This window comes from Acinonyx jubatus, chromosome D3 (assembly GCF_027475565.1).
Source record: "Acinonyx jubatus isolate Ajub_Pintada_27869175 chromosome D3, VMU_Ajub_asm_v1.0, whole genome shotgun sequence".
In the NCBI taxonomy this organism is placed as follows: Eukaryota; Metazoa; Chordata; class Mammalia; order Carnivora; family Felidae; genus Acinonyx; species Acinonyx jubatus.
In genome coordinates, this window is record NC_069392.1 from 9,874,428 (window position 1) to 9,901,646 (window position 27,219).

The window sequence follows — 27,219 nt, forward strand, 5'->3', positions numbered from 1 at the left end:
GTCACTGGCTGGCTTTGTCATCTTCCCGGCCTCTGCTCCACTTCAGTAAGGCCTTCCCTGGGCTCCAACGAATGCTGTCCCACCTCCACTTAGTCATTCTGTAGCAAAATATCCTGCTAGGTCTTCCTACAAATGAGCAGCCCTCTCTGAAGTGATCTTATGCATGGCAACTTTGCAATTTTAGGCACCAATGATCTTGCTCACTGCTGGATCCCCACTGCCTAGAAGGGCACCCTGCACACGGAAAGTGAGCAATAATTATTTACAAGGTGAATCGCCCAGAGTCCATTCAACTGCAAGGTATGAAACCATGAGTCACTATGTTCCTAAAACCTAGCAAGGTTCCTGGCAAAGGTGTTCAATAAATGTTAGTTGGCTGAACGAATAAACATCTTCAAAATATGAAAATATTTGGTCTTTGAAAGCATCAATCGCAGAAGTTCAATTAGGTCCCTAATAACTTCATTAAAGTAGATAACCCAACTGAAAAGCTTAGGACTTCTGAGGTAAATACAGTCCAGGGCGGAGGGCAATATTGGCAAGACAATGTAGGAACAATCTTTAAAAACAACACAAGGATGCCTAGGTGCCTTGGTCGTTAAGCATCTGACTTCGGCTCAGGTCATGATCACACAGTTTGTGAGTCTGAACCCCGCTTTGGGTAAAACACGAACCCCCAGTGAGCCCCACTTCTGTCTCTTATGGGATTCTTTCTCTCTGCCCCTCACTCACTTGTGCCCTCTCTCAAAAAACAAAACAAAACAAAACAAAAACACCAAGAGGAAACTAAAAACACTCATTTCAACATTTCTGAGTGGAATTTGGAAACTCAAGCACATGAAGCAATTCCAATAACTAGCAGATTGAATGTGGGCACAAAAAGTAAAGTTTATGATCCTATGTTCAATAACTACAAAAAAATGTTTAAAATTCAAGAGCTGATGATTATTCCTAACATTCTAAATCTGCCTTAAGACAGTTCTACCTAAAAGCATATTTTCTCTAAATGAGATTTTTGTATTAATAATAAATCTATTTAGGGCTTGTAAAATACAGATCAATCCAATATAAAGCCTTTCCAGGGGAACTTATTTCGGTACCACCCAGTAATGTCTCCAGAATTAAGCTCATGTCAGGATTTCCACAATCTACAGTCTTCAGGGATCTGAAACTAGGCTAAGACAGTTTGCTCAGGGCAAAGAAACTGACAAATACTGGTGCCATCTTGCCTTAAAAAATAGCTTGACAGTCAACCATCTGAAGGTCAACTCTGAAACCATAAAAACAGGGAAAGAAGTCTTATAGCTAAGAACTTCACAATCCTCCAAGAAGAATTTTCCCACATACACTTTGCTTTAAAAAAGGAAAAGAAAAGAAAAAACAAAGGGGAGGGGGGTGTTCCTGGGTGACTCACTTAAGTGTTTGACTTCATGAAGCTCAGGTCATGATCTTACAGCTTGTGAATTCGAATCCCACATCGGGCTCCATGCTGACAGCTCAGAGCCTGCAGCCTGCTTCAGATTTTGTGTCTCCCTCTCTGCCCCTCTCCTGCTTGTGCTCGCTCTCAAAAATAGACATTAGAAAAAAAGAAGATAAAGAGAAAAAAGAACTCAAAGAAAATTCTGAAGAAGAGGGACAGATTAGTGTGACATTAATTAGTGACACTAATCTGTCAGACCGTGGTCCCTAACAGGTCTCTAGACAACTAGCTTAGAAGTAAGGGCAGTGGACCTTTTTCTCACAAATATGTGCCAATGAACATACAGCTATCGGGCAGGACAACGTGGAAATCCTCTCCTGGAAAAGTCACTCTGAGCACATTTCCTATTGATACGAAATCAGTAACATCAGCTTACACACAAAGGATGGCACGCTATTAAATCTGGACATATACAGAGAGATCTTTCCATTAAACTAACGGAAGCATCAGGGTCCAGAAACAGAACTTGTGACCAAATCTGTGGGACTGAGTCCAGATAATAACCCACTCACTTGCCGACACGCTCCTTAGAGACACCCGTGGAAAAAAAAATTAAAAGCACTACAAGTTTTCTGACCGTCCTCCCAGGAGAGATACAGATATGCCACCCCCACTAACTACTGCTCCGAAAACGCTCATCATCCAAGGGGCGAGTAGATAACCGCAAGGGTTGGCTCTCCATTTTAAGCGGTTTCAGCTTTATCACGGGAGAGCAGACAGCAAAAACTGGAGCTTTAGCCTCCAGCTGGGGGTTCCTGGTGCCAAGTTTCGGTGAAGGCATCTTCTGCGCAGTCAAGGCTGGGGAATCCAATGCTGCCAACCAAGAAGGCCTCCTGGACACGACGACTTCATCAAATGGGCCTGCCCTCTTACTCACGCCCCACCCCCGGCAGCACGTCAGCGGGCGGTACGTCCGACTGCCCTTACCTGGCACATGCTAACGCCACCAGAGCGGCAGCAGCATTTTCCTTTTGTTTATGTGGGACGTGTCGGCCCGTGTCGGGAGCGTCCTCCAGCCAGGAGCACAGCAGAGTTTCGATGCCATTGAGACAGTCGGCGGGCTCCTTGGTCAGGCTCAAAGGCTGGCAGTCGCGAAGGCAGTTCAATAGCACCTCGGCAGTTATGTTACAGAGGGAGGGGTCCGTTCTGCTCTGGGACTGAATGAGGGGGAAGACCAGCAGGAGCCCCATCCGAGACGTGAAGGGCGCCTGCTCGGGTTGCTGCAGCAAGCCCTGGCGTTTGAGCAGGGCCAGGGTCTCTTCGTCACCCGAACTCTCTCTCTCGTGCTGTTCCTCCAAGGCCAGCTGGCGCTGGGCATTCCACAGTCCTCGCAAGGCGTTCAGGCGGTATTCCAGCAGGCGGGCGTAGGCGTTGCTCTGATTGCCACACACAGAGCGCAAACGTTCGGCTAATTCCGTCGGGTTCTTGGTCTCAAATGTTAAAATCTAAGGGAGGAAACAAACAAACAAACAAAGAAGTTCGTGTGCATGGTTTTCACCACCGCTTTCACCTGCGGAAGCAAGTCTAGCCAATGGTGTCTAAAAACAGTCCACGTAAATCATCCTGTGGCCAAATGTGAAAATATGTGCCATAAAGCCAGGTAGTTGCTGATGGAGATTTTTCTCCTTGTGGCGTTTCTGCTAGTGCTCCAGTTAAAAGTAATATCAGACCTAACTCAAAGAGCCCAAATCATAAAAATAGTGAAGGGTGGAATTCAGAAGTTACTTTGCTCTAGAAAATGGAGGTACAAATCTTAATTAAATGCTCGAGTTATCATGTAAGTCTGACTCCGCTTACCAGGTGGATTATACGTGAAAAGAACAAAGTTTTACCTTCAAAATCGAATATACCTAGTCAATAATTGATAGTTTATGGTTCTTTGATTTTGAAGAACACTCCATTTTTACTACTGTTAATCCATTATTTCAATCGGTGACATGGTATAGATTTATTCAGATTTATACGGACAGAGGAATCACTACTAGTTTCTTGCCAAAACCTACAATTACCAGGAGAGCTTCTCTAGATCTTCAGCAACTAGGGAAATAAAACCACTAAATCCTCAAGCAAGGAAGGAACCAGCTATCAAGATAGAGAATTATGGGGGGGGGGGGGCGGGGGAGGGGGCTGAGTCAGTTAAGCCTCGGACTTAGGATCAGGTCATGATCTCAGTTTGTGAGTTAGAGCCCCGCATCAGGCTCTGTGCTGACAGCTCAGAGCCTGGAGCCTGCTTCGGACTGTGTCTCCCTCCCTCTGCCCCTCCCCTTGCTCACACTCTGTCTCTCTCTCTCTCTCTCTCTCTCTCTCTCTCAAAAGTAAATACACATTAATTTTTTTTTTAAAGAATAGAATTAGGGCCTGCTGGGTGGCTCATTTGGTTGAGCAACCAACTCCATTTCAGCTCAGGTCAAGATCTTATGATATCCGAGCACTGATGGTGCTAAGACTGCTTGGGATTCTCACTCTCACTTTCTCCCCCACCCTTGCCCCTCTCAGGCTTGCACGCACACATGTGCTCACTTTCAAATAAACTTTTAAAAATAAATGAATTAAACTTGGTGATGCCAAAAGTTTGCGCATATAAATTCAACTAGGTTAAAATGAACAAACTACTGTGGGAATGCAAGCTGGTGCAGACACTCTGGAAAACAGTATGGAGGTTCCTCAAAAAAATAAAAATAGAACTACCCTGTGACACAGCAATTGCACTACTAGGCATTTATCCACGGGATACAGGTGTGCTGTTTCGAAGGCACACATGCACCCCCATGTTTATAGCAGCACTGTCAACAATAGCCAAAGTATGGAAAGAGCCCAAATGTCCATCAATGGATGAGTGGATCAAGAAGATGTAGTATACATATTACACACACACACACACACACACACACACACACACACACACACACACAGAATATTACTCAGCAATCAAAAAGAATGAAATCTTGCCATTTGCAACTATGTGGATGGAACTGGAGGGTATTATGCTAAGTGAAATTAGTCAGAAAGACAAAAGTCATGACTTCACTCAAATGAGGACTTTAAGAGACAAAACAGATGAACATAAGGGAAGGGAAACAAAAATCATAAAAACAGGAAGGGGGACAAAACAGAAGAGATTCAAATATGGAGAACAAACTGAGGGTTACTGGAGGGGTTGTGAGAGGGGGGATGGGCTAAGGGTAAGAAATGGGTAAGGGGCATTAAGGAACCTACTCCTGAAATCATTGTTGCACTATATGCTAACTAATTTGGATGTAAATTAAAAATAAAATAAAATCTTAAAAAGTTTTGAAAAGACAAAAACTAAAAAAATGAACAAACTACTGTAAGCAACAATGGAGGACACTCTAGGAGCAAACACATTAAAACAATATCAGGGGCCAGAGGAATCTGTTTCTCAGTAGACCAAAAAAGGGTGGGAAGAGGTTTGAAATAAAAGCAAAAAAAAAAAAAAAAAAAAAAAAAATTTGTCATTGGCACTGACATTTTAAAAGGTTATATAGTTCACTTTATTTCTCTCAGAAACCTGCAAAATAATTTTACTACCTCAAATTTTTCCCTTCAAAATAACCCAATAAAACAACAAGAACTTCCAGAACAATGTAAACCCTGTATCTGCCTTGCTTAGCCATACATGCAAGTCACTGAAGTGAAAAAAATGTTCAGTTTAAAAAGACATATTCCAGGGTGCCTGGCTGGCTCAGTCAATAGAGCATGTGATTTGATCTCAGGGTTGTGGGTTCAAGCCCCATGTTGGGTGTGGAGCCTACTTATAAATAAAAACCAAATTCCAATTCAAAAAATGTATTTCGTGTATCTGAAAACAGTTCATAGTTAAAAAAAAAAATAAGCAATTTGAACTTCAGTGCCAGCCAATTTCAACCAACAGGAGCACCTGGGTAGCTCAGTTGGCAAAGCATCCCACTCTTGGTTTTGGCTCAGGTCCTGATTTCACGATGTGTGAGTTCTAACCCCACACTGGGCTCTGTGCTGACAGTGTAGAGCCTGCTTGGGAGTCTGTCTCTCTCTCTCCTCCCCCCCCTCCCCCCCCCCCCCCCCGCCCTGCTTTGCTTGCTTGCTCACACTCTCAAACTTAAAAAAAATATATTAAAAAAAAATAAAGTTTCATGGCACAAAAGCAGACACTCAGATCAACGGAACAGCACAGAGAACCCAGAAATGGACCCACAAACATATGGCCAACCCATCTTTGACAAAACGGGAAAGAATATCCAAAGGAATAAAGACCGTCTCTTCAGCAAATGGATCTGGGAAAGATGGAGAGGAACATGCAGAAAAATGAACCTGGACCACTTTCTTACACCATACACAAAAATAAACTGAAAATGGATGAAAGACCTCAATGTAAAACAGAAAGCCATCAAAATCCTCGAGGAGAAAGCAGGCAAAAACCTCTTTGACCTCGGCCACAGCAACTTCTTACTCAATATGTGTCTGGAAGCAAGGGAAACAAAAGCAAATGAACTCATCAAAATAAAAAGCTTCTGCACAGCAAAGTAAACAATCAGCAACCCATGGAATGGGAGAACATATTTGCAAACAACAGGTCAGATACAGGTTTAGTATCCAAAACCTATAAAGAACTTACCAAACTCAACACACAAAAAACAAATAATCAATCCAGTGAAGAAATGGGCAAAAAACATGAATAGACACTTCTCCACAGAAGACATCCAGATGGCCAACTGACACATGAAAAAATGTTCCACATCACTCATCATCCGGGAAATACAAATCAAAACCACAATGAGATACCACCTCACACCTGTCAGAATGGTTAACATTAACAACTCAGGCAACAACAGATGTTGGTGAGAATGCAGAGAAAAAGGATCTCTTTTGCACTGCTGGTGGGAATGCAAACTGGTGCAGCCACTCTGGAAAACAGTATGGAGTTTCCTCAAAAAAAATTAAAAATAGAACTACCCTATGACCCAGCAATTGCACTCCTAGGTATTTATCCGAGGGATACAGTTGTGCTGTTTTGAAGGGACATTTGCATCCCAATGTTATAGCAGCACTATCGACAATAGCCAAAGTATGGAAAGAGCCCAAATGTCCATTGATGGATGATTGGATAAAGAAGATGTGGGGGGTGTGTGTGTGTGTGTGTGTGAGTGTGTGTGTGTAGTATTACTAGGTAATCAAAAAGAATGAAATCTTGCCATTTGCAACTACATAGATGGAACTAGAGGGTATTATGCTAAGCGGAATTAGAGAAAAACAAATATCATATGACTTCACTCATAGGAGGACTTTAAGAGACCAAACAGATGAACATAAGGGAAGGGGAACACAAATAACAAAAACAGGGAGGGGGACAAAACAGAAGAGACTCCTATAGGGAGAACAAACAGGGGGTTACTGGAGGGATTGTGGGAGGGGGGAATGGGCTAAATGGGTAAGGGGCATTAAGGAACCTACTCCTGAAATCACTGTTGCACTGTATGCTAACTAAACTTGGATATAAATTTAAAAAGTTAAATAAGTAAACAATAAAATTTCAACCAATGACTTAGCAATAAAAACGGATACACACAACTTCAATGAGTCTCGATGGCATTTTGTTGAGTACAAGCAGCCAATTTCAAAAGGTCGCATCAGTTTGATTCCATTTACATGACTTTCTGGAAAAAAAATAGAACTATCATGATGGAGAAGAGCTCAGGGATTGCCAGAGGTTAGGGGGAACAGTCAGATTATGATTATATAGGAATGGTATGAAGTTTTTTGGAATGAACAAAGGGTTCTGTATCCTGGTGGTGGTTGTGATGTGAATCTATACATGTGTTAAAATTCATACAACAGTATACCTTCTGAAAAGGTCAATTTCACTGTACGATAATTTTTAAACAAAAGGAAAAAAATTCCAACCAGGTTAGATCTGTATTTAACTAGGTTTTACTGGGTAAAGCTATATTGCAGGTCACGTTAAAATTAAGAACTAGGGCCATTTTTAGTTTTTAGTTTAAAAAAAATTTTTTTTACATTTATTTTTGAGAGACAGTGAGACAGAGCGCGAGCGGGGGAAGAGCAGAGAGAGAAGGAAACACAGAATCTGAAGCAGCTTCCAGACTTTGAGCAAGCGGTCAGCACAGAGCCTGATGCAGGGCTCAAACCCACGAGCCGTGAGATCATGACCTGAGCTGAAGTCGGACGCTCAAGTGGCTGAGCCACCCAGGAGCCCCCTTAGTTTTTAATACAACAGGATCAAACAAATAATGATTAAAGGTCTTACTATCAAGTCACAAACTGTTTTTCTACCTTTTGTCTGGATTCAAACATAAATCACCCTTTTATTTTTCACACAGCAGAAAGATATCATTTTTTTTTTAAGGTGCTTGTTATTTCAAGGGCAACCATCTACCTTGAAGCTGTAATCATATCCAAGGAAGGTAGACTGCCCTTTTGTTTTTTTTTTTCCTTTAAGGATATCAACTCAAAAGTCAGTAACCAACCTCCAATATTAACATCAACAATGAGGGGCACTTAGGTGGCTCAGTTGATTAAGTGCCCTACTCTTGATTTCCGCTCAAGTCATGATCTCATTGTGTGTGAGACTGAGCCACACACAAGTTGGGATCTGTGCCAACAGTGTGGAGCCTGCTGAGGATTCTCTCTCTGCCCCTCCCTGGCTTGCGCACACACACGCTCTCACAAAAGAAATAAACGTAAAAAGAATGAAATAAAATCAACCACCAAAGACCAAGGTATTTTTCAATGTTGTTAAAAAAAAAAAAAAAGAAAAGAAAATCACAAAACTTTAAATTTGTCTTTCCAGCTATGAACATCTAAAACAAGTTTTGTTGCGTTTTACAAGCCTTTCCAATACTGTTTTGTAATTTCCGCTGAATACAACTCTTTGATATAAAATACATGTCTTCTACATACGTTTTTACTTATGGTACACTGATCATCTCCTTAAGTTATATGAAGTAACTGTTAAAGATTCAATACAGGCTTTTATTACTCAAGAATCAAAGAGCTTAGTAACATTAAATTCAGCTATTTCTTTTTATTATCAATCTTAAACATAAGAGGTTCTAAAATGTGATATTTCATGGTTCATAAAATATGACAGAATCTATACCTAACTCCAAATATTAAGACTAGCTGAAAAAAAAAAAAAACTAATATACTTCTGCACTTTTTTGTGATTCTATTTTTATAAGTACTTCGGTTATATTTTGGCATTCCACTTGAAAGACAAATATTCTGAAAGGATCTGAGTTATAATTAACCAAATATTATATAATATACACACTTAAGTGACTTGTGTTTATTGATTTAGCAGTAGCTAAAGCACACTATGCTTTCAGAAATCCATTAGACTACTCAGCATTGTCCATTCCAATGGCCCCTTAGAAAAACTAAGAACTGTGCACTACATGGCTGTTTTTCAGAATTCTAAGTTTGAAGGTCATGGCCAAACATCAGCTCAAAGACCTCATACCTCGGAGTTTTAGTGAGTCCGCTATGAAGGATCTATTCTGGTACTTATGAATATTAAATGATTGGTCTCAGATCCTGCTATAAAACCACTGCTCTCAGTAACTGCTCGAAGTAGACCGAAGACCAGAATGTCGTTAGAAAAGGAATACTTTTTTCTTTAAGAAGGGGGAAAGCTATTTAAGACACAGGGAAGATCCCCGTCATCCTTAATCAGAAGGAAGGGTCACTAACTGTACTTTGGTGATAATGAAGTCACCCAACGAAAGGAAGGACTTTCAAAGCGACTTGTAGCCTTAAAGTACTTTTTAAAAAATCATAGGTGACACACACAAGTTTAAGCTAAAACAACAATCATTCTAGAAAGCCCAACAGGGTAGAATTTGCCAGCCAAATCTAGCTTTGAACAAAATTCCAGTATTTGACCCAAGAGCAGTTATAGAGGATCTGCTCACTTCAGCCAATTTCTTTCCATCTTCCACATGGAAAAATACACGAACATACACCTGCCAGCCATGATGTAAAATATGAAATGCCAACATGCATTTCAAGTAATTGTGGTAGTAAGAAAAAGCACAGAGAGGCTTTTAAAGTAGTAGAGCATGTTATATATAAAGAAATTAACTAAACCAATAATTAACAGAAAAGATTAGGGCATGAACTACTGCATTCCCCTGAATGTAAATATCCATATCCATCTACTTCACTGTTTGGAATAGGGATGGAAGTCTCTAAAAGGGTCAAGAAATTAAAAGATCTATTAGAGCCTACCTCTGAAAGAAATAAAGTAATCTCATTTCTAAGAATTTACCCTAAAAAAAAAAATTCCAGAAATAAAATATACAGAAATGTTCACTACAGTTTTATTTGAGTGGAAAGAACAGAAGCAATCTCAACATCTAAAGGGCAGTGTTCAGGGGTGGCTGGCTGGCTAGCTTAGTTGGTACAGCATACAACTCGATTTCAGTGTTGGGAGTTCGAGTCCCACATTGGGTGTACAGATTACTTAAGAACAAAATCAAAAAGAAAGAAAGAAAATAGGAATTAATCTTCGGCAAACCAGCATAGTAAAATAAATTGGGGGCACCTGGCTTGCTCAGTTGGTGGCGCATGCAACTCAATCTCAGGGTTGTGAGTTGAAGCCCCACAATGAGTGCAGATTACTTAAAAATAAATGAAACTAGAAAAATAAAAATTTAATGGGGCGCCTGGGTGGCTCAGTCGGTTAAGCGTCCGAGTTCAGCTCAGATCATGATCTCACAGTCCGTGAGTTTGAGCCCCGCATTGGGCTCTGTGCTGACAGCTCAGAGCCTGGAGCCTGCTTTGGGCTCTGTGTCTCCTTCTCTCTCTGCCTCTCTGCCTCTCATGCTCTCTCTCTCAAAAGTAAACCTTAACAAAAAATTAAAAAATAAAATAAAAATAAGATAAAAATAAAATAAAAATAAAAATTTTTAAAAGTGCTCAATTAAAACATGATATTAGGGGCACCTGGGTGGCTCAGTTGGTTGAGCATCCAACTCTTGATTTCTGCTCAAGTTATGATCTCATAGTTTGTGGTCTTGAGCCCCATGTTAGGCTCTGCGTGGATGGTGAGGAGCCTGCTTGGGATTCTCTCTCTGCCTATGCTCTTGCTCTCTTTCACTCTTGCTCTCTAAGTAAACTTAAAGATAACATATGACAATGGAATATTATGCAGTAACTAAAAAAAGTTGAAACCAAACAAAAAGCAGTATAAGAATTATATATGCCCTGGGGCGCCTGGGTGGCTCAGTCGGTTAAACATCTGACTTCGGCTTGGGTCATGATCTTGCAGTTCGGGAGTTCAAGCCCCACATTGGGCTCTGGGCTGACAGCTCGGAGCCTGGAGCCTACTTCGGAGTCTGTCTCCCTCTTTCTCTCTGCCTCTCCCCCACTCACAATCTGTCTCAAAAATAAACATTAAAAAAACTAATTATATATACCCTATAATTAGGACTATGTAAAACACGCTTGTTCAATTTAAAATGTCATTAGTATTTGTGGTAATAGAAACACGGGTCTTCTCTGTTTAAAAAAAAAAATAGTGGGGAAAAAAAAAGAGAAAGAAAAAGAAACAGGGGTGCCTGGGTGGCTCAGTCAGTTAAGGATCCAACTTCAGCTCAGGTCACGATCTCGCAGTCCTTGAGTTTGAGCTGCACACCGGGCTCTGTACCGACAGCTCAGAGCCTGGAGCCTGCTTCAGATTCTGTGTCCTCCTCTCTGCACCTCCCCCCGCTCACTCTCCATCTCTGTCTCTCTTTCTCTCAAAAATAAACATTAAAACAAACAAACAAAAAAAAACAGTGATAAGTTCAAGAGTTCATATTTAAGCAATCATAACTACAGGGGTGATTTTTCTAAAGCAAATGCTATTTTTAAATAACTGGTAGTCAAACAAATAGTGACAAGTGATATATTTAAAATTTGGGGGACATCTGAGAAAAAAAATCATGAAAACCACAGGCTACAGAGTCCTTACATCAGCTGACTAGTTCCATCTGTTGCACTTTGGCAGCAAATAATGTAGGGGCTGGTTAGATTCCTGGTTAGGAGGGAAGATTGAGTCGTGGGACAGGGAAGACACTGCAGATACTGGGAGCTATGAATAAACAATAAAACCTTTCACTCTCCAAAAAGAAAGGATACTTAAAACTCAGGACTATGCCTGCCTTGGCAGCACATACACTGAAACTCAGGATCACTCAAGCTCCAAACAGATGAATTACTATACTCCCTGATCGGCTACATTAACCAATTCATTAGATGTACCTGTCAGCTTAAAAAGGACTTTATACCTGGGTTGTTATTTCAAAGCAGATCAACTGGCTGGTCTTGCAAACTCAACACAAAACTTTTCAGGAAAGGCAATAGAATACGGAAACCCTCTCAAATGTTAGGGTGAATTTTTAAGTCCTTCTGTAAGTTTTCCCGTTTTTCACATTATGAAGATGGCAATCATGGCCAAATTGAATTGCATAATTGCATATGGCAATTCACAGAATAGAAGATCTCAAGTGAACCAAGTAAATGAATTGTGAATGGAAGGATGGAATTCTAGCTCTAATACAAAAGCCTAAATCAAAAGTGGATCACTTATCAATTAAATTAGACCCCAAATCTGCATATCCCCATCCAGTCCTAGAAATACACATGTTCAAATTCTTTCAACATCTATTTGTAAAAAGGGTCTTTAATGGATAACATGATTAAGTTGCATGCTTTAATTTAGGAGTTTAAGCCCCTAGCTTGGTGACAAAACTAGAATGGGCCCTGCCTTGTTTCCAGGTTGTTCGGCTTTGGATCAGCCCTGTGGAACTTGCTCCAGTGATTTCTCCCACATCTTCACACTCCTGCTGCTGACGGCACGATTATCAGAATTGTGAAGATTCAGGGAGCCTGCCTGGCTCAGCGAGAAGAGCACACAACTCTTGATCTCAGGGTCATGAGTTTGAGCCCCATGTTGGGGATAGAACTTAAATAAACAAACAACAACAACAAAGAATGGGGAGGATGCAGGATCTAAGGAATCATGGTTCCAATTCTTGCATGAAAGTTCTCTCTCAACCTGGCCCTGCCCGATTTTCTCCTCATCTTTTGTCATTTCCCCATGACCAGGGTCCTATTTTTTTTTTTTTTTCATCTGCCTGCTTTTGTTGCCTGAATATTCACCCCATCGGGCTAAGTCCTACCTTTCAAAATTCAGCTCGGTCACCTGCTTTTGAAAAAATCTGATTTCCTTACTTTTTTTTTTTCCCCTTTCCAGAATGAGCTTCCATGTGTGTCCACCAGGTCTAGTACATACCTCTATCAGAGGATCGGCTATAAGCTAGAAGGAAAAAATGCATCTGCTGTTTCAATAGGAATGGATCAAGGATTCGTTTGTTAGGACTAAAGAAAAAGATCTCTGAAGAGATGAACTTTGTTAACTGATTGCATCACCTACTTAAAGACTACCATACTGTGATCTATTCAAACACTCAGCATATATTTTAGTAAGAGGAAAAAAAAAAATCACTGTTCTTAAATATAAAAAATGTATCAAATTAAAGGAAATTATGTAACTCCAATATGTGTAACACCACAGGACTATAATGTGGGTTATTTACAGTCTCTCTCTTTCAACGAGCTGAGTACTAAAGGGGAAAAAAATTTTTTTTTAAGTTTTTATTATTTTGACAGAGTGTGTACGTGCACATACACACACGCGAGGGAGGGAAAGGAGCAGAGAGAGGAAGAGAGACATGCTCTCAGCACGAAGCCCAATGCAGGGCTCGAACTCACAAACTAGGAGAGAAGGACTTGAGCTGAAACCTAGAGTCGGCCGCTTAACCTACTGAGCCGACCTGGCGCACCAGGGGGAAACCAGATCTTATTCACATTTGTACCACCAGAGCTTAGCACAGTGTCTGGCACGTAAACATTTGCCAAATTAACGAGAAGATACATGAATTCCAAGAATAATTCTTTCAGGAGGTACATCTGATTTCCACTGTACATCTGAGTAACCCTTGCTCAGGTGGACTGATTAGAAGTCTGCCTTCTGGAGAAACAGAAAAGAATTCTTCCTCTTCCACATAAGAGCTTTTTCATCAGATGAAGAAAATACGTGTGATGAGAAGAGGGGACACCAGAATACGAGTTAGGGTCGTTGTTCTCAACCCTGGCCGCACATTAAAATTGCTTTGAGAAATTTTTTTTTTTTTGAGAGACAGAGAGAGAGAGAGAGAGAGAGAGAGAGAGAGAATCTGAGGCAGGCTCCAGGCTCTGAGCTGTCAGTATAGAGCCCGACATAGGGCTTGAACTCACGAGTCATGCATGAGATCACGACCTAGGCCAAAGTTGGCCGCTCAAACTGAGCCACCCAACTGAGCCAACCCATCAAGCCTCCCCATGAGAGCTTTCAAAACAATACTAATGAGTGGGCCCCAATCCAGTCAGATTAATTCAGAATACCTGGGGATGGAACCCATGGGTGTGTGTGTGTGTGTGTGTGTGTGTGTGTGTGTCTGTGTGTAACTCCACCAGTGAAAGCAATGGGCAGCCAAGATTTCCTACTGTTAGGGAATCCAGGTTCCAGCCCAGACTCCACAAATGACAATTTCCCCTTAGGGATTTTACTTTAACTCACTCAGTCTGTATTTTCTGCATCTCTAAAAATGAGGGCAACGCCTGCCTCCATTTACACAGTTAAGATGGAAACAAATGTTCAGGGAGCACTCTGAAAGGTTGCAACTACTGAACAATTGTTAGGATGTCCTTATTTTAGACCACATCACCACCAAGAAAGGGAATTTTTCCAGATTACCCTGAAAGAAAAAACCAGACCAGATGAAAGCTGGGAGTGTTGGGGGTGGGGTAAGAGAGGTATGGAATGAAACACGTGCTTCATTTGAGCCAACACCGTTTTTAAAATGCTAATGCAATCTTAAAATGCATTAGTAGAATGCCAGGGTCAGGAGCAAGGGAGGTAATAATCTCATTTATATTCTGCAATGGTCAAACTTTAACTGGAATATCCCGTTCAGTTCAGGGCACCTCATTTTAAGAGGTCATTAACAGACTAGTAGGGGTCCAGAAGAGGGTGATTGGACTACTCTGGCAATCATGTCATGAGAAATGGTTAAGGAAGCAGGGATGCGTGGCCTACAAGGGAGGAGTTGGAATGGGGAGCAGCGTTCATAAAACTGAAGGGCTGTCAGGTGGAAGAGGAAGACTTTACTGCTCCAGAGGCAGCAGAGAAAGGAAGTTACTGGGATGCACAGCATAACAAAGAACTTGGATAATAATTTGAAGAGCGTGCATCACAATTCCTGGATATACTTAAAACAGATTCTTGGGGGTTGGGGGATGGGTGGTGGCACTTGGGTGACTCGGTGAAGCGTTCAACTTCAGCTCAGGTCACGATCTCACGGTCCGTGAGTTTGTGACCCACATCGGGCTCTGTGCTGACAGCTCAGAGCCTAGAGCCTGTTCCAGAGTCTGTGTCTCCCTCTTGCTCTCTGCCCCTCCCCCACTTGCACTCAGTCTCTCGCTCTCGAAACGTTAAAAAAATTTATCTTAAAGTTTCTTGGGATCCACCTACAAAGACCATTTCAAGAAGTCTAGGATGTGCCCTGGAACCTACATCTGAAGAAGCAGGCTCTGTGTAATTCTGGGTAATTTTTAAAAATTTTTTATAGAAGGTTTATAATTCACATCATAAAATTCATACACTTAAGGTGCAAAAGTCAATGGCTTTTAGTATATTCAGAGTCATACAGTCATTAGCACAATTTTAGAACCCTTCCAACACCTCCAAAAGAAACTCTGTACCCATTAGCAATCTCTCCCCTTCCCCCAAATCTTACTTAGGCCTCAGCCATCACTAACCTACTGTCTAGATTTACATATTCTTCGCATTAAATGTAAGTGGAATGCTACTACGCCGTGGTATTTTGCATAAGTCACTTAGCATTAGGTTTTTGAGATTTGTCTATGTTGTAGCATACATTAGCACTTCATTCTGGTTTACTGAATATTTCATTCTATGGATAGATCACATCGTATTTATCCATTCATTGATTGGACATTGGAGTTCTACTTTTGGGAGGTTATGAATAACGCTGCTATGAACATTCAAGTTTTTGTGCGGACGTAGGTTTTCATCCCTTGGGGTTATTTACCCAACAGAAAAACCACGGAGTCATATGGTAACTCTGTTTTTACCCTATGGAGGAACCGCTCAACTGTTCTCCAAAGTGGCTGCACCTTTTAAATTTCCAGCAGCAATGTATGAAGATTTCAGTCTCTCCACATCATTGCTAACACTTGTTATTATCTGTCTTTTGATTAGAGCCATCCAAGTGGGTGTGAAATGGTAACTCACGTGCTTTTGATTTGCCTTCCCTGACGGTTAACGATGTTAAACATCTCATGGGCTTACTGGTCATTCGCCTATCTTTGGAAAAACAGTACGTTTTGTGAAACAGCGGTTTTGCTATGTCAAAAACAGTAACTCCAACGGACAAACACATCAAATACATTTAAACCCACAAGCTTATATTATGAAAAAGAAATCACCATTGGAGGATGTTGGTAAACCAGCTCATTTTGAAAAGTGGTTAATACAGGGAAAGATTCAAACATGTGTCCTGCCTTTCTCAGATGAACCGTACACCTAGATGAGCAAACCGTTGAGGAAAGAAAACTTCCCTTTACATAAGCGTTACGACTAAAAGTATGCAGGTATGACGGACCGGCACCATTTTGCGATCTCGATTTAAAAGATGTAGGCACAGGGCTTTAATAGCTGCAAACATCACAAAAAAGCAGCAGACATCATATGCCTATTGACAAACACATACACCACCACCTGAGAAGCAGTCTTGCAAAAAAAAAAAAAAAAGAAGACAAAAAAAAACCAAAAACAAAGACAACAATCAGACTTGAATTTGATCAAACCATGCTCTAGAAGAACAAAATTTTGTCAACAAATAAACCAGAAGGCCAGAGGTGGGGAGAAAGGAAACAGTTTAAAAGATATCTCAGTGTGTCTTATTTAGATCCTCAAACAACCTTTAAAAAAATATTAACAATTCTAAGACAATTGGAGGGGTGCCTGGGTGGCTCAGTTGGTTAAAGGTCTGACTTCAGCTGAGATCATGATCTTACAGTTCAGGAGTTTGAGCCCCACATCAGGCTCCGTGCTCACACAGCACAGCCTGCTTGGATCCTGTCCCTCTCTGTCCCCCTCTCTCCCTCTCAAAAACATTTTTAAAAAATGGAAATTTGAACACTGCCTATGTAATTTTAAGGAATGGTTAATTTTTTTTTCATTTTTTTTTTTTTTAATTTTTGAGACAGAGTGAAACAGAGCATGAGCAGGGGAGGGGCAGAGAGAGAGGGAGACATGGAATCTGAAGCAGGCTCCAGACTCCAAGCTGTCAGTACAGAGCCTGACGCGGGGCTCGAACTCACAAGCTGTGAGATCATGACCTGATCTGAAGTCGGTTGCTTAACCAACTGAGCCACCCAGGCACCCCAGGAATGGTTAATTTTTAAAGATACTATTATGTTAGGATTTTTTAAAGGAGTCTTTTATATATATTTATATATATATATATATATATATATATATATATATATCTTTAGATATATATTGAATATATATCTTTTAGATATATATTGAAGTATTTATGAATAAAATGATAGGTCACAGAAAGACATTCCATGCTCATGGATTTGAAGAGCAAGTATTGTTGAAAGGCGTCTACGATGCAAAGCAATCTATACATTTAATTCAATTCCTATCAAAATAGCAACATCATTTTTCACAGAACTAGAACAAACAATTCTAAAATTTGTATGGAATGACAAAAGACCCCAAATATCCAAAGCAATCTTGAAAAAGAAAACCTGGAGGCATCACAATTCCTGACTTTAAGTTATATTACAAAACTGTAGGATTCCAAATGGTATGGTGCTGGCACAAAAACAGACATACATGTCAATGAAACAGAATAGAAAAAGCCCAAATAAACACATCACTATATGGTCAATTCACCTTGACAAAGCAGGAAATATACCAAGGAAAAAGACAGTCTCTTCAACAAATGATGTTGGGAAAACTAGACGGCAACATTCAAAAGAAAGAAACTGGACACTTTCTTACGTCACACACAAAAATAAATTCAGAATGGATGAAAGACCTAAATGTGATGTGAGACCTGATACCATAAAACCCTAGAAGCTAACACAGGCAGTAACTTCTTTGTCATTGACAGTAGCAACTTCTCTATAGCGATTACAAACTATTGGGACTACATCAAAATAAAGCTTCTCTGCACAATGAAGGAAACAATCAACAGAACTAAAAGGCAACCTATGGAATAAGATTTTTGCAAATGACATCCAATAAAGGATTAGTACCTCAAATACACAAATATATACAAAGAGCTTATGAAACACCCCCCCACAAAACAAAAAATGGACAGTAGAGGGGCACCTGGGTGTCTTAGCTGGTTCAGCTTTGGCTCAGATCACAATCTCACGGTTTGTGGGTTCGAGCCCCACGTCAGGCTTTGCACTGAAAGTGCAGAGCCTGCTCTGGATTCTGTCTCCCTCTCTTTCTCTCTGCCTCTACCCCCCCCCCAAAATAAACATTTAAAAAATTTAAAAACTTAAAAATTTAAAAAAAATCAAAAGCAGACAGTAGACATGAACAGACATTTCCCCAAAGAAGACATACAGATGGCCAACACACACATGAGAAGATACTTATCATTTAACCATCAGGGAAATGCAAAACAGAACTACAATGAGACATCACCTTACACCTGTCAGAATGCCCAAAAATCAACACAAGCAACAACAGGTGTCAGCAAAGATGTGGAGGAAAAGGAACCCTTGTGCACTGCTAGTAGGAATTCAAACTGGTACAGCCACCGTGGAAGACAGTATGGAGGTCCCTCAAAAAGTTAAAAATAGAACTACCCTATGAGCTAGCAACCACAGTACAGGGTATTTATCCAAAGAATACAAAGATAATTGAAAAGGATACCCCTATGTTTATAGCAGCATTATTTAGCAAGAGCCAAATTATGGAAGCAGCTGAAGGGTCCACTAACTGATTAACGAGAAAAGAAGATATGGTGTGTGTATACACACACACACACACACACACACACACGAGTATTACTCAGCCATAAAAAAAGAATGAAATCCTGCCATTTGGAAGGACATGAATGGAGCCAGAGAGTAGAATGCTAAGTCAAACAAGTCAGAGAAAGACAAATACCATATGATTTCACTCCTGTGGAATTTAAGAAACAAAGCAAACGAGGGCAGGCACCTGGGTGGCTCAGTCAGTTGAGTGGCAGACTTCGACTCAGGTCATGATCTCGCGGTCCGTGGGTTCGAGCCCCGCGTCGGGGTCTGTGCTGACAGCTCGGAGCCCGGAGCCTGCTTCCGATTCTGTGCCTCCCTCTCTCTCTGCCCCTCCCCTGCTCACACTGTCTCTCAATAACAAATAAATGTTAAAAAAATTTAAAAATGAACAAACGTTTAAAAAAAAGACAAAACTAAAAGGCAACCAACAGAATGGGAGATTTGCAAATGACATATCAGATAAAGGGTTAGTATCCAAAAATCTATAAAGAACTTATCAAACTCCACACCCAAAAAACAAATAATCCAGTGAAGAAACAGGCAAAAGATATGAAGAGACTTTTCCCAAGAAGACATCCAGATGGCCAACCGATAACATGAAAAAATGCTCCACATCACTCATCATCAGGGAAATACAAATCAAAACCACAATGAGATACCACCTCACACCTGTCAGAATGGCTAACATTAACGACTCAGGCAACAACAGATGTTGGCAAGGATGCGGAGAAAGAGGATCTCTTTTGCATTGTTGGTGGCAATGCAAGCTGGTGCAGCCACTCTGGAAAACAGTATGGAGGTTCCTCAAAAAAATAAAACTGGAACTACCTACGACCCAGCAATTGCACTACTAGGTATTTATCCAAGGGATACAAGTGTGCTGTTTCGAAGGGACGTGTGCACCCCAATGTTTATAGCAGCCCTATCAACAATAGCCAAAGTATGGAAAGAGCCCAAATGATCATCGGTGGATGAATGGATAAAGAAGATGTGGTGTGTGTATACACATATACATACACACAATGGAGTATTACTCCGCAACCAAAAAGAATGAAATCCTGCCATTTGCAACAATGTGGATGCAACTGGAGGGGATCATGCTAAGTGAAATTAGCCAGAGAAAGACAAAAGTCATAGGACTTCACTCAAATGAGGACTTTTTAAGAGACAAAACAGATGAACATAAGGGAAGGGAAACAATAATATAAAAACAGGGAGGGGGACAAAACAGACAAGACTCATAAATATGGAGAACAGACAGAGGGTAACGGAGTGGGGGATGGGCTAAATGGGTAAGGGGCACTAAGGAATCTACTCCTGAAATTATTGTTGCACTATAGGCTAATTTGGATGTAAATTTTTAAAAAAATTAAAGAAAAAAAATTTTAATAAAAAAAGGAAAGAGAAAATGAGTAAAGGGAAATCAAGAAACTAGAGAACTGATGGTTACCAGAGGGGAGGTGGGTGGGGGAATGGCTGAACTAGGTGATGGGGATTACAGATTGCACTTGTGATGAACACCAGGTAATGTATGGAATGGTTGAATCACTATATTGTACACATGAAACTAATACAACACGATGTTAAAAAGTGTTAGGTCATGGATTTCAAAATAATACGGGAAAGAGATAAGCAGGTAGCAGTTACAGCTGAAACAAGATTGGGCAGGAGTTGAAAATCGTTCAAGTTGGTGATGGATATATAGGGGTCCATTATGCAATTCTATTGGGTTTTTTTGCAATTTTCCAAATGTTTTATAAGGTTTTTTAATGTTTACTTATTTTGACAGAGTGGGGGGTGGGGGGGCGGGGAACAGGGAGGTAGAGAGGGAACTCTGCAATGTCCGTGCAGAGCCTGATGCAGGACTCAATCCCACCATCATTAGATCATGACCTGATTGGAAATCAGGAGTGGGACCCTTAACCAAATGAGCCACCCAGATGCCTCTGTTTTGTTTTTTGTGTGTGTGTGTTCTTTAAAGCTATCAAGATGTGCCTGGCTGGCTCAGTCAGAAGAGAATGGGACTCTTGATCTCGGGGTCATGAGTTTGAGCCCCATGTGGGGCATAGAGATTACTGAAATAAATGAAACAAAAAAATAATAATAAAGGCTGTCAAAACTAAAACAGGGTGTACAGAGGTTGTAAGAGGCCCATCGTTAGCCATAATCAGGAAGAAACCAGATGGCCCTTTGTTATAGTCCTTGTAAATGACAAAAATTTCTTCTTCCAACGCTAGGACTCTACTCAAACAAGCAGTCTTTTAAAACAGATCTAGCTAAATCACCTCAATTCACCACTTAATTTTGCTAGTAGAAAGTTTTTCTTCAGACCCTCAAAACTGTTTGCAAACAGCTATTAATTCACTTTCCTAACATACCGGCTTATATACTTACCCTTAAGAAAAACAGAAAACAAATCAACCAAATGAGAAAATACTTTTTTTTAAATGTTTATTTTTGAGACAGAGAGAGACAGAGCACGAACAGGGGAGGAGCAGAGAGAGAGAGGGGGACACAGAATCCGAAGCAGGCTCCAGGCTCTGAGCTGTGAGCACAGAGCCCGACGCGGGGCTCGAACTCACGGACCATGAGATCATGACCTGAGCCGAAGTCAGATGCTTAATCGACTGAGCCACCCAGGGGCCCCAGAAAATACATTTTTAAATTCTATTTACAGTGCCAAATGCAATTCACCTCTAAGGTACAATAATTGTTTCTACGAGCAATAGGTTTATCACCAAATAACATACTTCACGAAACAAAGTTGTAATATGTATTCTGGAATTGATGACTAACATCTGTTCCTTCAAAATATATGCACCGGGGCACCTGGGAGGGCTCAGCCGGCTCAGGGTCCAACTTCGGCTCAAGGCATGATCTTGCACTTGTGAGTTCGAGTCCCTCAGAGCCTGGAGCCTCGTCCATATTCTGTGTCCGCCCCTCCCCTGCTCGTGCTCTTTCTCTCAAAAATAAGCATTTTTTAAAAAAAGCGTTTTAAACAAAACATATGCACAAATATACTAGCTTATCGAGTAGGTAGGTTATGGTTACTGCCCGTCCCCCAAAATACTATTTTACCAATCTATGTTTAGCCAAAAGGATTTTGTAAAATGCAACAGTAAAAATAGAAATAAACCAAACAGAAACTCAAGAGCATGCCAGTTCACACGAGGAGTGCCGAAGAATCACTGGATTCTTTTCTAGAGAAGGAAGAGTGTGTACAGAAGATCCTTACTGGTTAGGAGAGGAGACAAGAGAAAGAACAGGGGACCACATTATCTACAGCAGATTTAGAAGTTCAACCAAACCCCTCAACTTCATTATCATTTAACATCAACATTTTTACCTTATTAATGCACTCAGTGTTTTTAACTACTGAACTAAATGTTTCAAGATTTCTACTAGGTTTGGGGGAGCAGCGGGAGGGGGGAAATTGTCCTAGGTTTTACAGAATTGCTCAGTGAAACCTCCCACCGGTACAGTGCAATAGTACCGAATACTGACCAGAATGTGAAACAACAGGAATTCTTAGACGCTTCCAGTGGGAATATAAATTAGCACAGGCACCTTCGAGAAAAACTGGCATCATCCAGTTAAACTGAAAACGCATCGTCTTCATTTCCCAAGGCGGTGCTAACAAATCACTGCAAACCAGTGGCCTAAAACAACAGATATTTATCGGCTCACAGTTCTGAAGGCCAGAGGTCCACACTCACTGCCACGAGGCCAAATTCAAGGTGCTGGCAGGGCCACACTCCCACGAGAGGCTCTAGCAGGGCATCTGTCTCTTGGCTCTTCCACCTTCAGACGGCTGCTGGCGCTCCTCGGCTGTGGCCGCATCACTCCCTCTACGTGCACGTGGTCTCCTTTTATTCCCTGGGCAATCTCCCTTGGCCTCTCCTCTCACGAGGATGCTTGTGACTGCACTTAGAGCCCACCTGAAAAGCTAGGAAAATCTACCCAGCTCAAAATCCTTAACATAATGACATCGCAGAGCACCTCTCCCCGTAAGAAGTAACATTTACAGGTCCCAGAGATTAGCCTCCTTTAGAGGCTACCTATCATCCAGCCTACTATATGCATATAGCCCACAATCCAGCAATCCACCTCCGAAATTCTTACACATGAATACCAGGTGACAAGAATGAGAATATTCACAGCAACATAACAACAAAACTGGAAAAGACTCAAATATCCATCAACGAGAGAGTTAAATGTCATTTAATTAGGCAGCAGTGAAAATTAAAAGTATAGCTACACACATCAACACAGAAGAATCATCATACATGTGGAGCCAAGACAAAAGCCACCAAAAAAATACATATGGCAACTGCATTTATAAGGTCTCAAAACACAAGATAACTAAGCTCTATCACGTTTAGGGTTGCGTACGTATGATAAAACAATAAAGAAAAGCAAAAGACAGGGGTACGGGGGGTGGGGGGCTCAGTTGGCTGAGTGTCCAACTTCAGCTTGTCATGATCTCGCAGTTCGTGAGTTCAAACCCCACATCAGGCTCTGTGCTGACAGCTTGGAGCCTGGAGCCTGCTTCGGATTCTGTGTCTCCCTCTCTCTCCCTTTCTCTCTCTTTCTCTCTCTCTCTCTCTCTCTCTCTCTCTCTCTCTCCCCCTCCCCCACTCATGTTCTGTCTCTCTCTCTCTCAAAAAATAAATAACATTAAAAATAAAAAAAAAAGAAAGAAAGAAAAGCAAAAGACGATGCTCTAGCACTCTCAGAAACGTGGTGAGTGGTTCCTAAAACCCACTGGACTTTCTGTAAGAGTGTGGTAGGCACCAGCCCCACAAAGTGACAGAGTACAAGAAAGGCAAAGGTTCTCTTCGTGCCCAGGGAAAGCAGCATTACAACAGGGAGCAGAGTGGCTGTGGTGGGCACAGTAAGCCAATTTTCCAGAAAAAGGCTAAAATGGCAAAGAAGCCTGTCCGAGGCTTGGATGTGCTGAGCCTACCTGCAGGTCTAAGAGAATGCTGGCTGTTAAGAGAGGCAAGCCGTCTGAACTGGGAGGAGATAAGAAGATGAAGGGCTGACTCATCCAGGTCTAAGCTTCCTATTTTGTTATATTATGAAGACAATAAAATCTGGAGGTTACCCTGCCGAAAGGAGAGGAGAGGAGAGGGGAGGAGAGGAGAGGAGAGGAGAGGAGAGGAGAGGAGAGGAGAGGAGAGGGGAGGAAAGGAAGAGAGAGAAAGAGAGAGAAAGAAAGAGAGAGAAAGAAAGGAAGGAAGAAAAAGAAACACAGAATTCAGGATAGTAGCCTCCTATGTAGGAGAGAGGAAGGGCTGCATTGTAGAGCATGCAGGGGGCTTTAAAGATACCAGTATGGACCCATTTCTTGAGTGGTAAGATTACAGAATAACATACATTCAAAATTTTTTATTTATATATTCAAAAGCTCTACCCAAAATGAATATATTTTAATATATATTTAATAAAAAATGTTGTACTTCCTTATTATTGCAGCCCTGAAAAGCAGACCAAGATCATTATCCCCACTGCTGATAAACACTTATCCGTTTCCCTAGAGATGGCATCATTGCATAACGAGAGTACCGCAGTATAAGGTGTGAGTGGCCCAAGTGCTTCACATTTTTAGGAACAGTGTGAGTTGATACACAGACTAAGCTTTGAGTGATGCTGGAATTCTCTCTGCCTCTGGAAGGAGCTGCTGATTGTTTAGGGAAACTAGCTCCTAATGCAGAGACTTAAGGGAGGGGAGAGGAGGGAGCTGGGGAAGAGACCGCCTCCCAGGGGACATCTGGCAATGCCTACACACATTTTTGGCTGTTCTAAGTATAGAGGCACTACTGGTATCCGGTGGGGGCTGCTAAATAGCCTACAATACATAGGGAAGGCCCCACACCCGAGAATCACCTGACCTCGATGGAGAAACCCTGTTCTACAGTAACCACTTGATTTGAGCGCCTGCAATAAGCTAACTACTGCCACCTGACATTAAGTGTGACAATGAACTCTCCCATAAGGGATATAGAAAGTCCCAGTTGGCAAAATCTGCTGATCCTCAGAACTGTGCACAGAAGGGATTCTAATCATATGCTCACTTAAAATACCAGTTTTACAGATGATTATACGTACCAGAAGAATTCTGATAGATTGTACACTTAGATTCATTCATATCTTCTACCCTAAAATCTCAGTACATTTTTAATTGTTTCTCCAGAAATCAGGCACAGAGTACAGCACCTGGCATGCAGTAAGCACTCAATAGCATTAGTTAGTATTATCTGAAATTTAAAAAAAAAAAAAGAACTTTTTCAAATTTATTCAAACTCCATCCATACAACTTTGTCTATTCTGTTCCCCTAATGTGTATCCCATGCACATATTCTGGCACATAATAAGTGCTCAATAAATATTTATTGAATGAGCAAATGACCAACAATGCTACCTAATAGTACACCTACATCTCCCCCCACCCTCCAACAAACAAAACAACCAAAAGCAGCAGATACAATGAGGCACCACTTCCAAACACACTGCCAGGTCAGCACTGCTATCTGAGACTCCTGACCTCATCTTCCTGTGGTCAACATCAACAAGAAAGCTGAAATCAGTGTTATTCAAACTCTGATGATAAGATCAGAGATTAATTCGAAACCATGGCCTGTAATTGTCCGCTACGTTGGGCTAAAATGTGAATATGCACCAAGTGACTACTCAATAAAAATTACCAATGACCATGGCTGACCACTAAGTGTACGTCTAAGAAACGTGAGAAAGGCTGTGTCTTTTGTGCCACTGCGTCTTGCCCTTCTCGTCGATTCCTGCTCACAGCTGTGCCTGACTAATTAAAACTGCCTGGAAACCTTGTCTATCACTTTACTGGTTATTTCTTGTACTAAATCAAAAGACTCCGCTTTAGGATTCAAATCCATCTGTCTCTCTCAGTCTGCAAAGAACAAATGTTCAGAAAAACTAACCAAATAGCTAAAATTAAATGCACCTTTTCTAGCTAAGACTTAATATGTTGTTGGGGGCAGGGAACAAGGAATATATGTATAAACCATTAGAAAGAAGGTAACACAGAGCTTAACCATATAAATACTTAGATATTCATCTCCTATCTTAGCAAATCAGGGGTAAATCCAGAAACTCCTGGTTAAAATGTATTTACATCTAAAAACAAAACTTTCTGACGAAATTAATACATATCAACACATCGCTCATCCAAAATAATTACCTATGACTATCAATCCCAAAGGTTTGTTCATACATTTTCCTCTCATTTGGACTTTAGAAAGCCTGAATGGATATTTAACCTATGGTTTTACTTTTTGATATCTGAAATACACAAGATTCATCGCCAAGCTACTCGTCCTGTCCAATGATCAGAAAAACAAGGAAAAAAAACATCTACTTGTTATGGCCTTGATCTGGAACCATGATTTTAAATTCCTAAGAGTTTTGGGGAGCCTGGGTGGCTCAGTTGGTTAAGCGTCTGACTTTGGCTCAGGTCATGATCTCGCGGTTCACGAGTTCGAGCCCCACATCTAGCTGTGCGCTGACAGCTCAGAGCCTGAAGCCTGCTTCAGATTCTGTGTCTCCCTCTCTCCCTCTGTCCCTCTCCCTCTCATGCTCTGTCTCTCTCTCTCAGAAATAAATAAACTCAAAAAAAAATTTTAGTAGAATAAATTTCTAAGAGTTTTATCAATTACTAAAGCAAAATACATACAATTCCCCCTCTTTGTGCTGATTTTACTATCACTTCTGAGTCATAAAGTCCCTGCCTAGAAATGATACAGAATGAACCCATGAAAATATTCTACAACAATGAAAAAGACATAGCACACTATGTATTTCAACAGTCTGAAGTTACTTGTGAGATTTTTTTTACCATTTTTGCTGCCAAAGCCATATATACCAAATTATACCATGTTATACCTGTGTTCTGAAATGTCACAAGATATGTAAAGTTCAATTTCTCTTTCCAATATGATTTTTTTACCCAAGGAATTCATTCTTTAGTAAGCCATGTAACAGACAACAAACAAAATGAAGCATGAAGCACAATCACAACACTTTACATCTTAGAAAGTTATTTCAAAACCACTGTAATTCACCACACTGATGCACATTTAACTTACAACACTGTATATTACCCAGCGGTCACTGCTAAAATTAAAGATGAGATTCCTTCTTTTTTTCCAAAATCTATAACTGTAATTTTATAATTTCATTAAAACTCTTAAAACTACAGGCAAAATAACCTCCAAAAATATATCAATTTTTTAATTGCACTGGAAATGTGCTGTATCTGTATATAAAACAAAATAAATTCCACCAACTAAGACTTAATTTATTTGAGAGAGAGAGCGTGCACACGTGAGCAGGAGAGGAGCAGAGAGACAGAGACAGAGAGAGAATCCCAAACAGGCTCCATGCTATCAGTGCAGAGCCTGATACGGGGCTCAATCTCACAAACCGTAAGATCATAACCTGAACCAAAATCAAGAGTCAGACACTTAATCGACCGAGCCACCCAGGCACCCACCCACCAACTAAAACTTAAAAATATTTTTGTTATATGGATTTGTTTTAAAAGGGTTCAACGCGTATTTTTGATGTCC

The 27,219-nt window shown here is 40.9% G+C and overlaps 1 protein-coding gene across 8 annotated transcripts in view; it reads right to left on the reverse strand.

Moving 5' to 3' along the window:
- The window catches only part of HECTD4 (HECT domain E3 ubiquitin protein ligase 4), a 189,407-nt gene that overhangs the window by 128,593 nt on the left and 33,595 nt on the right, over positions 1-27,219 (reverse strand). For 7 of the 8 annotated variants that reach the window (XM_027043892.2, XM_053206225.1, XM_027043891.2 and 4 more), the window contains exon 2: positions 2,408-2,925. In XM_027043892.2, coding sequence (XP_026899693.1) covers positions 2,408-2,925 — 518 coding nt within the window. Of the gene's footprint in view, positions 1-2,407; positions 2,926-7,043; positions 7,083-27,219 lie in introns of those variants that run through there. The other variant, XM_053206227.1, reaches the window with a different exon arrangement.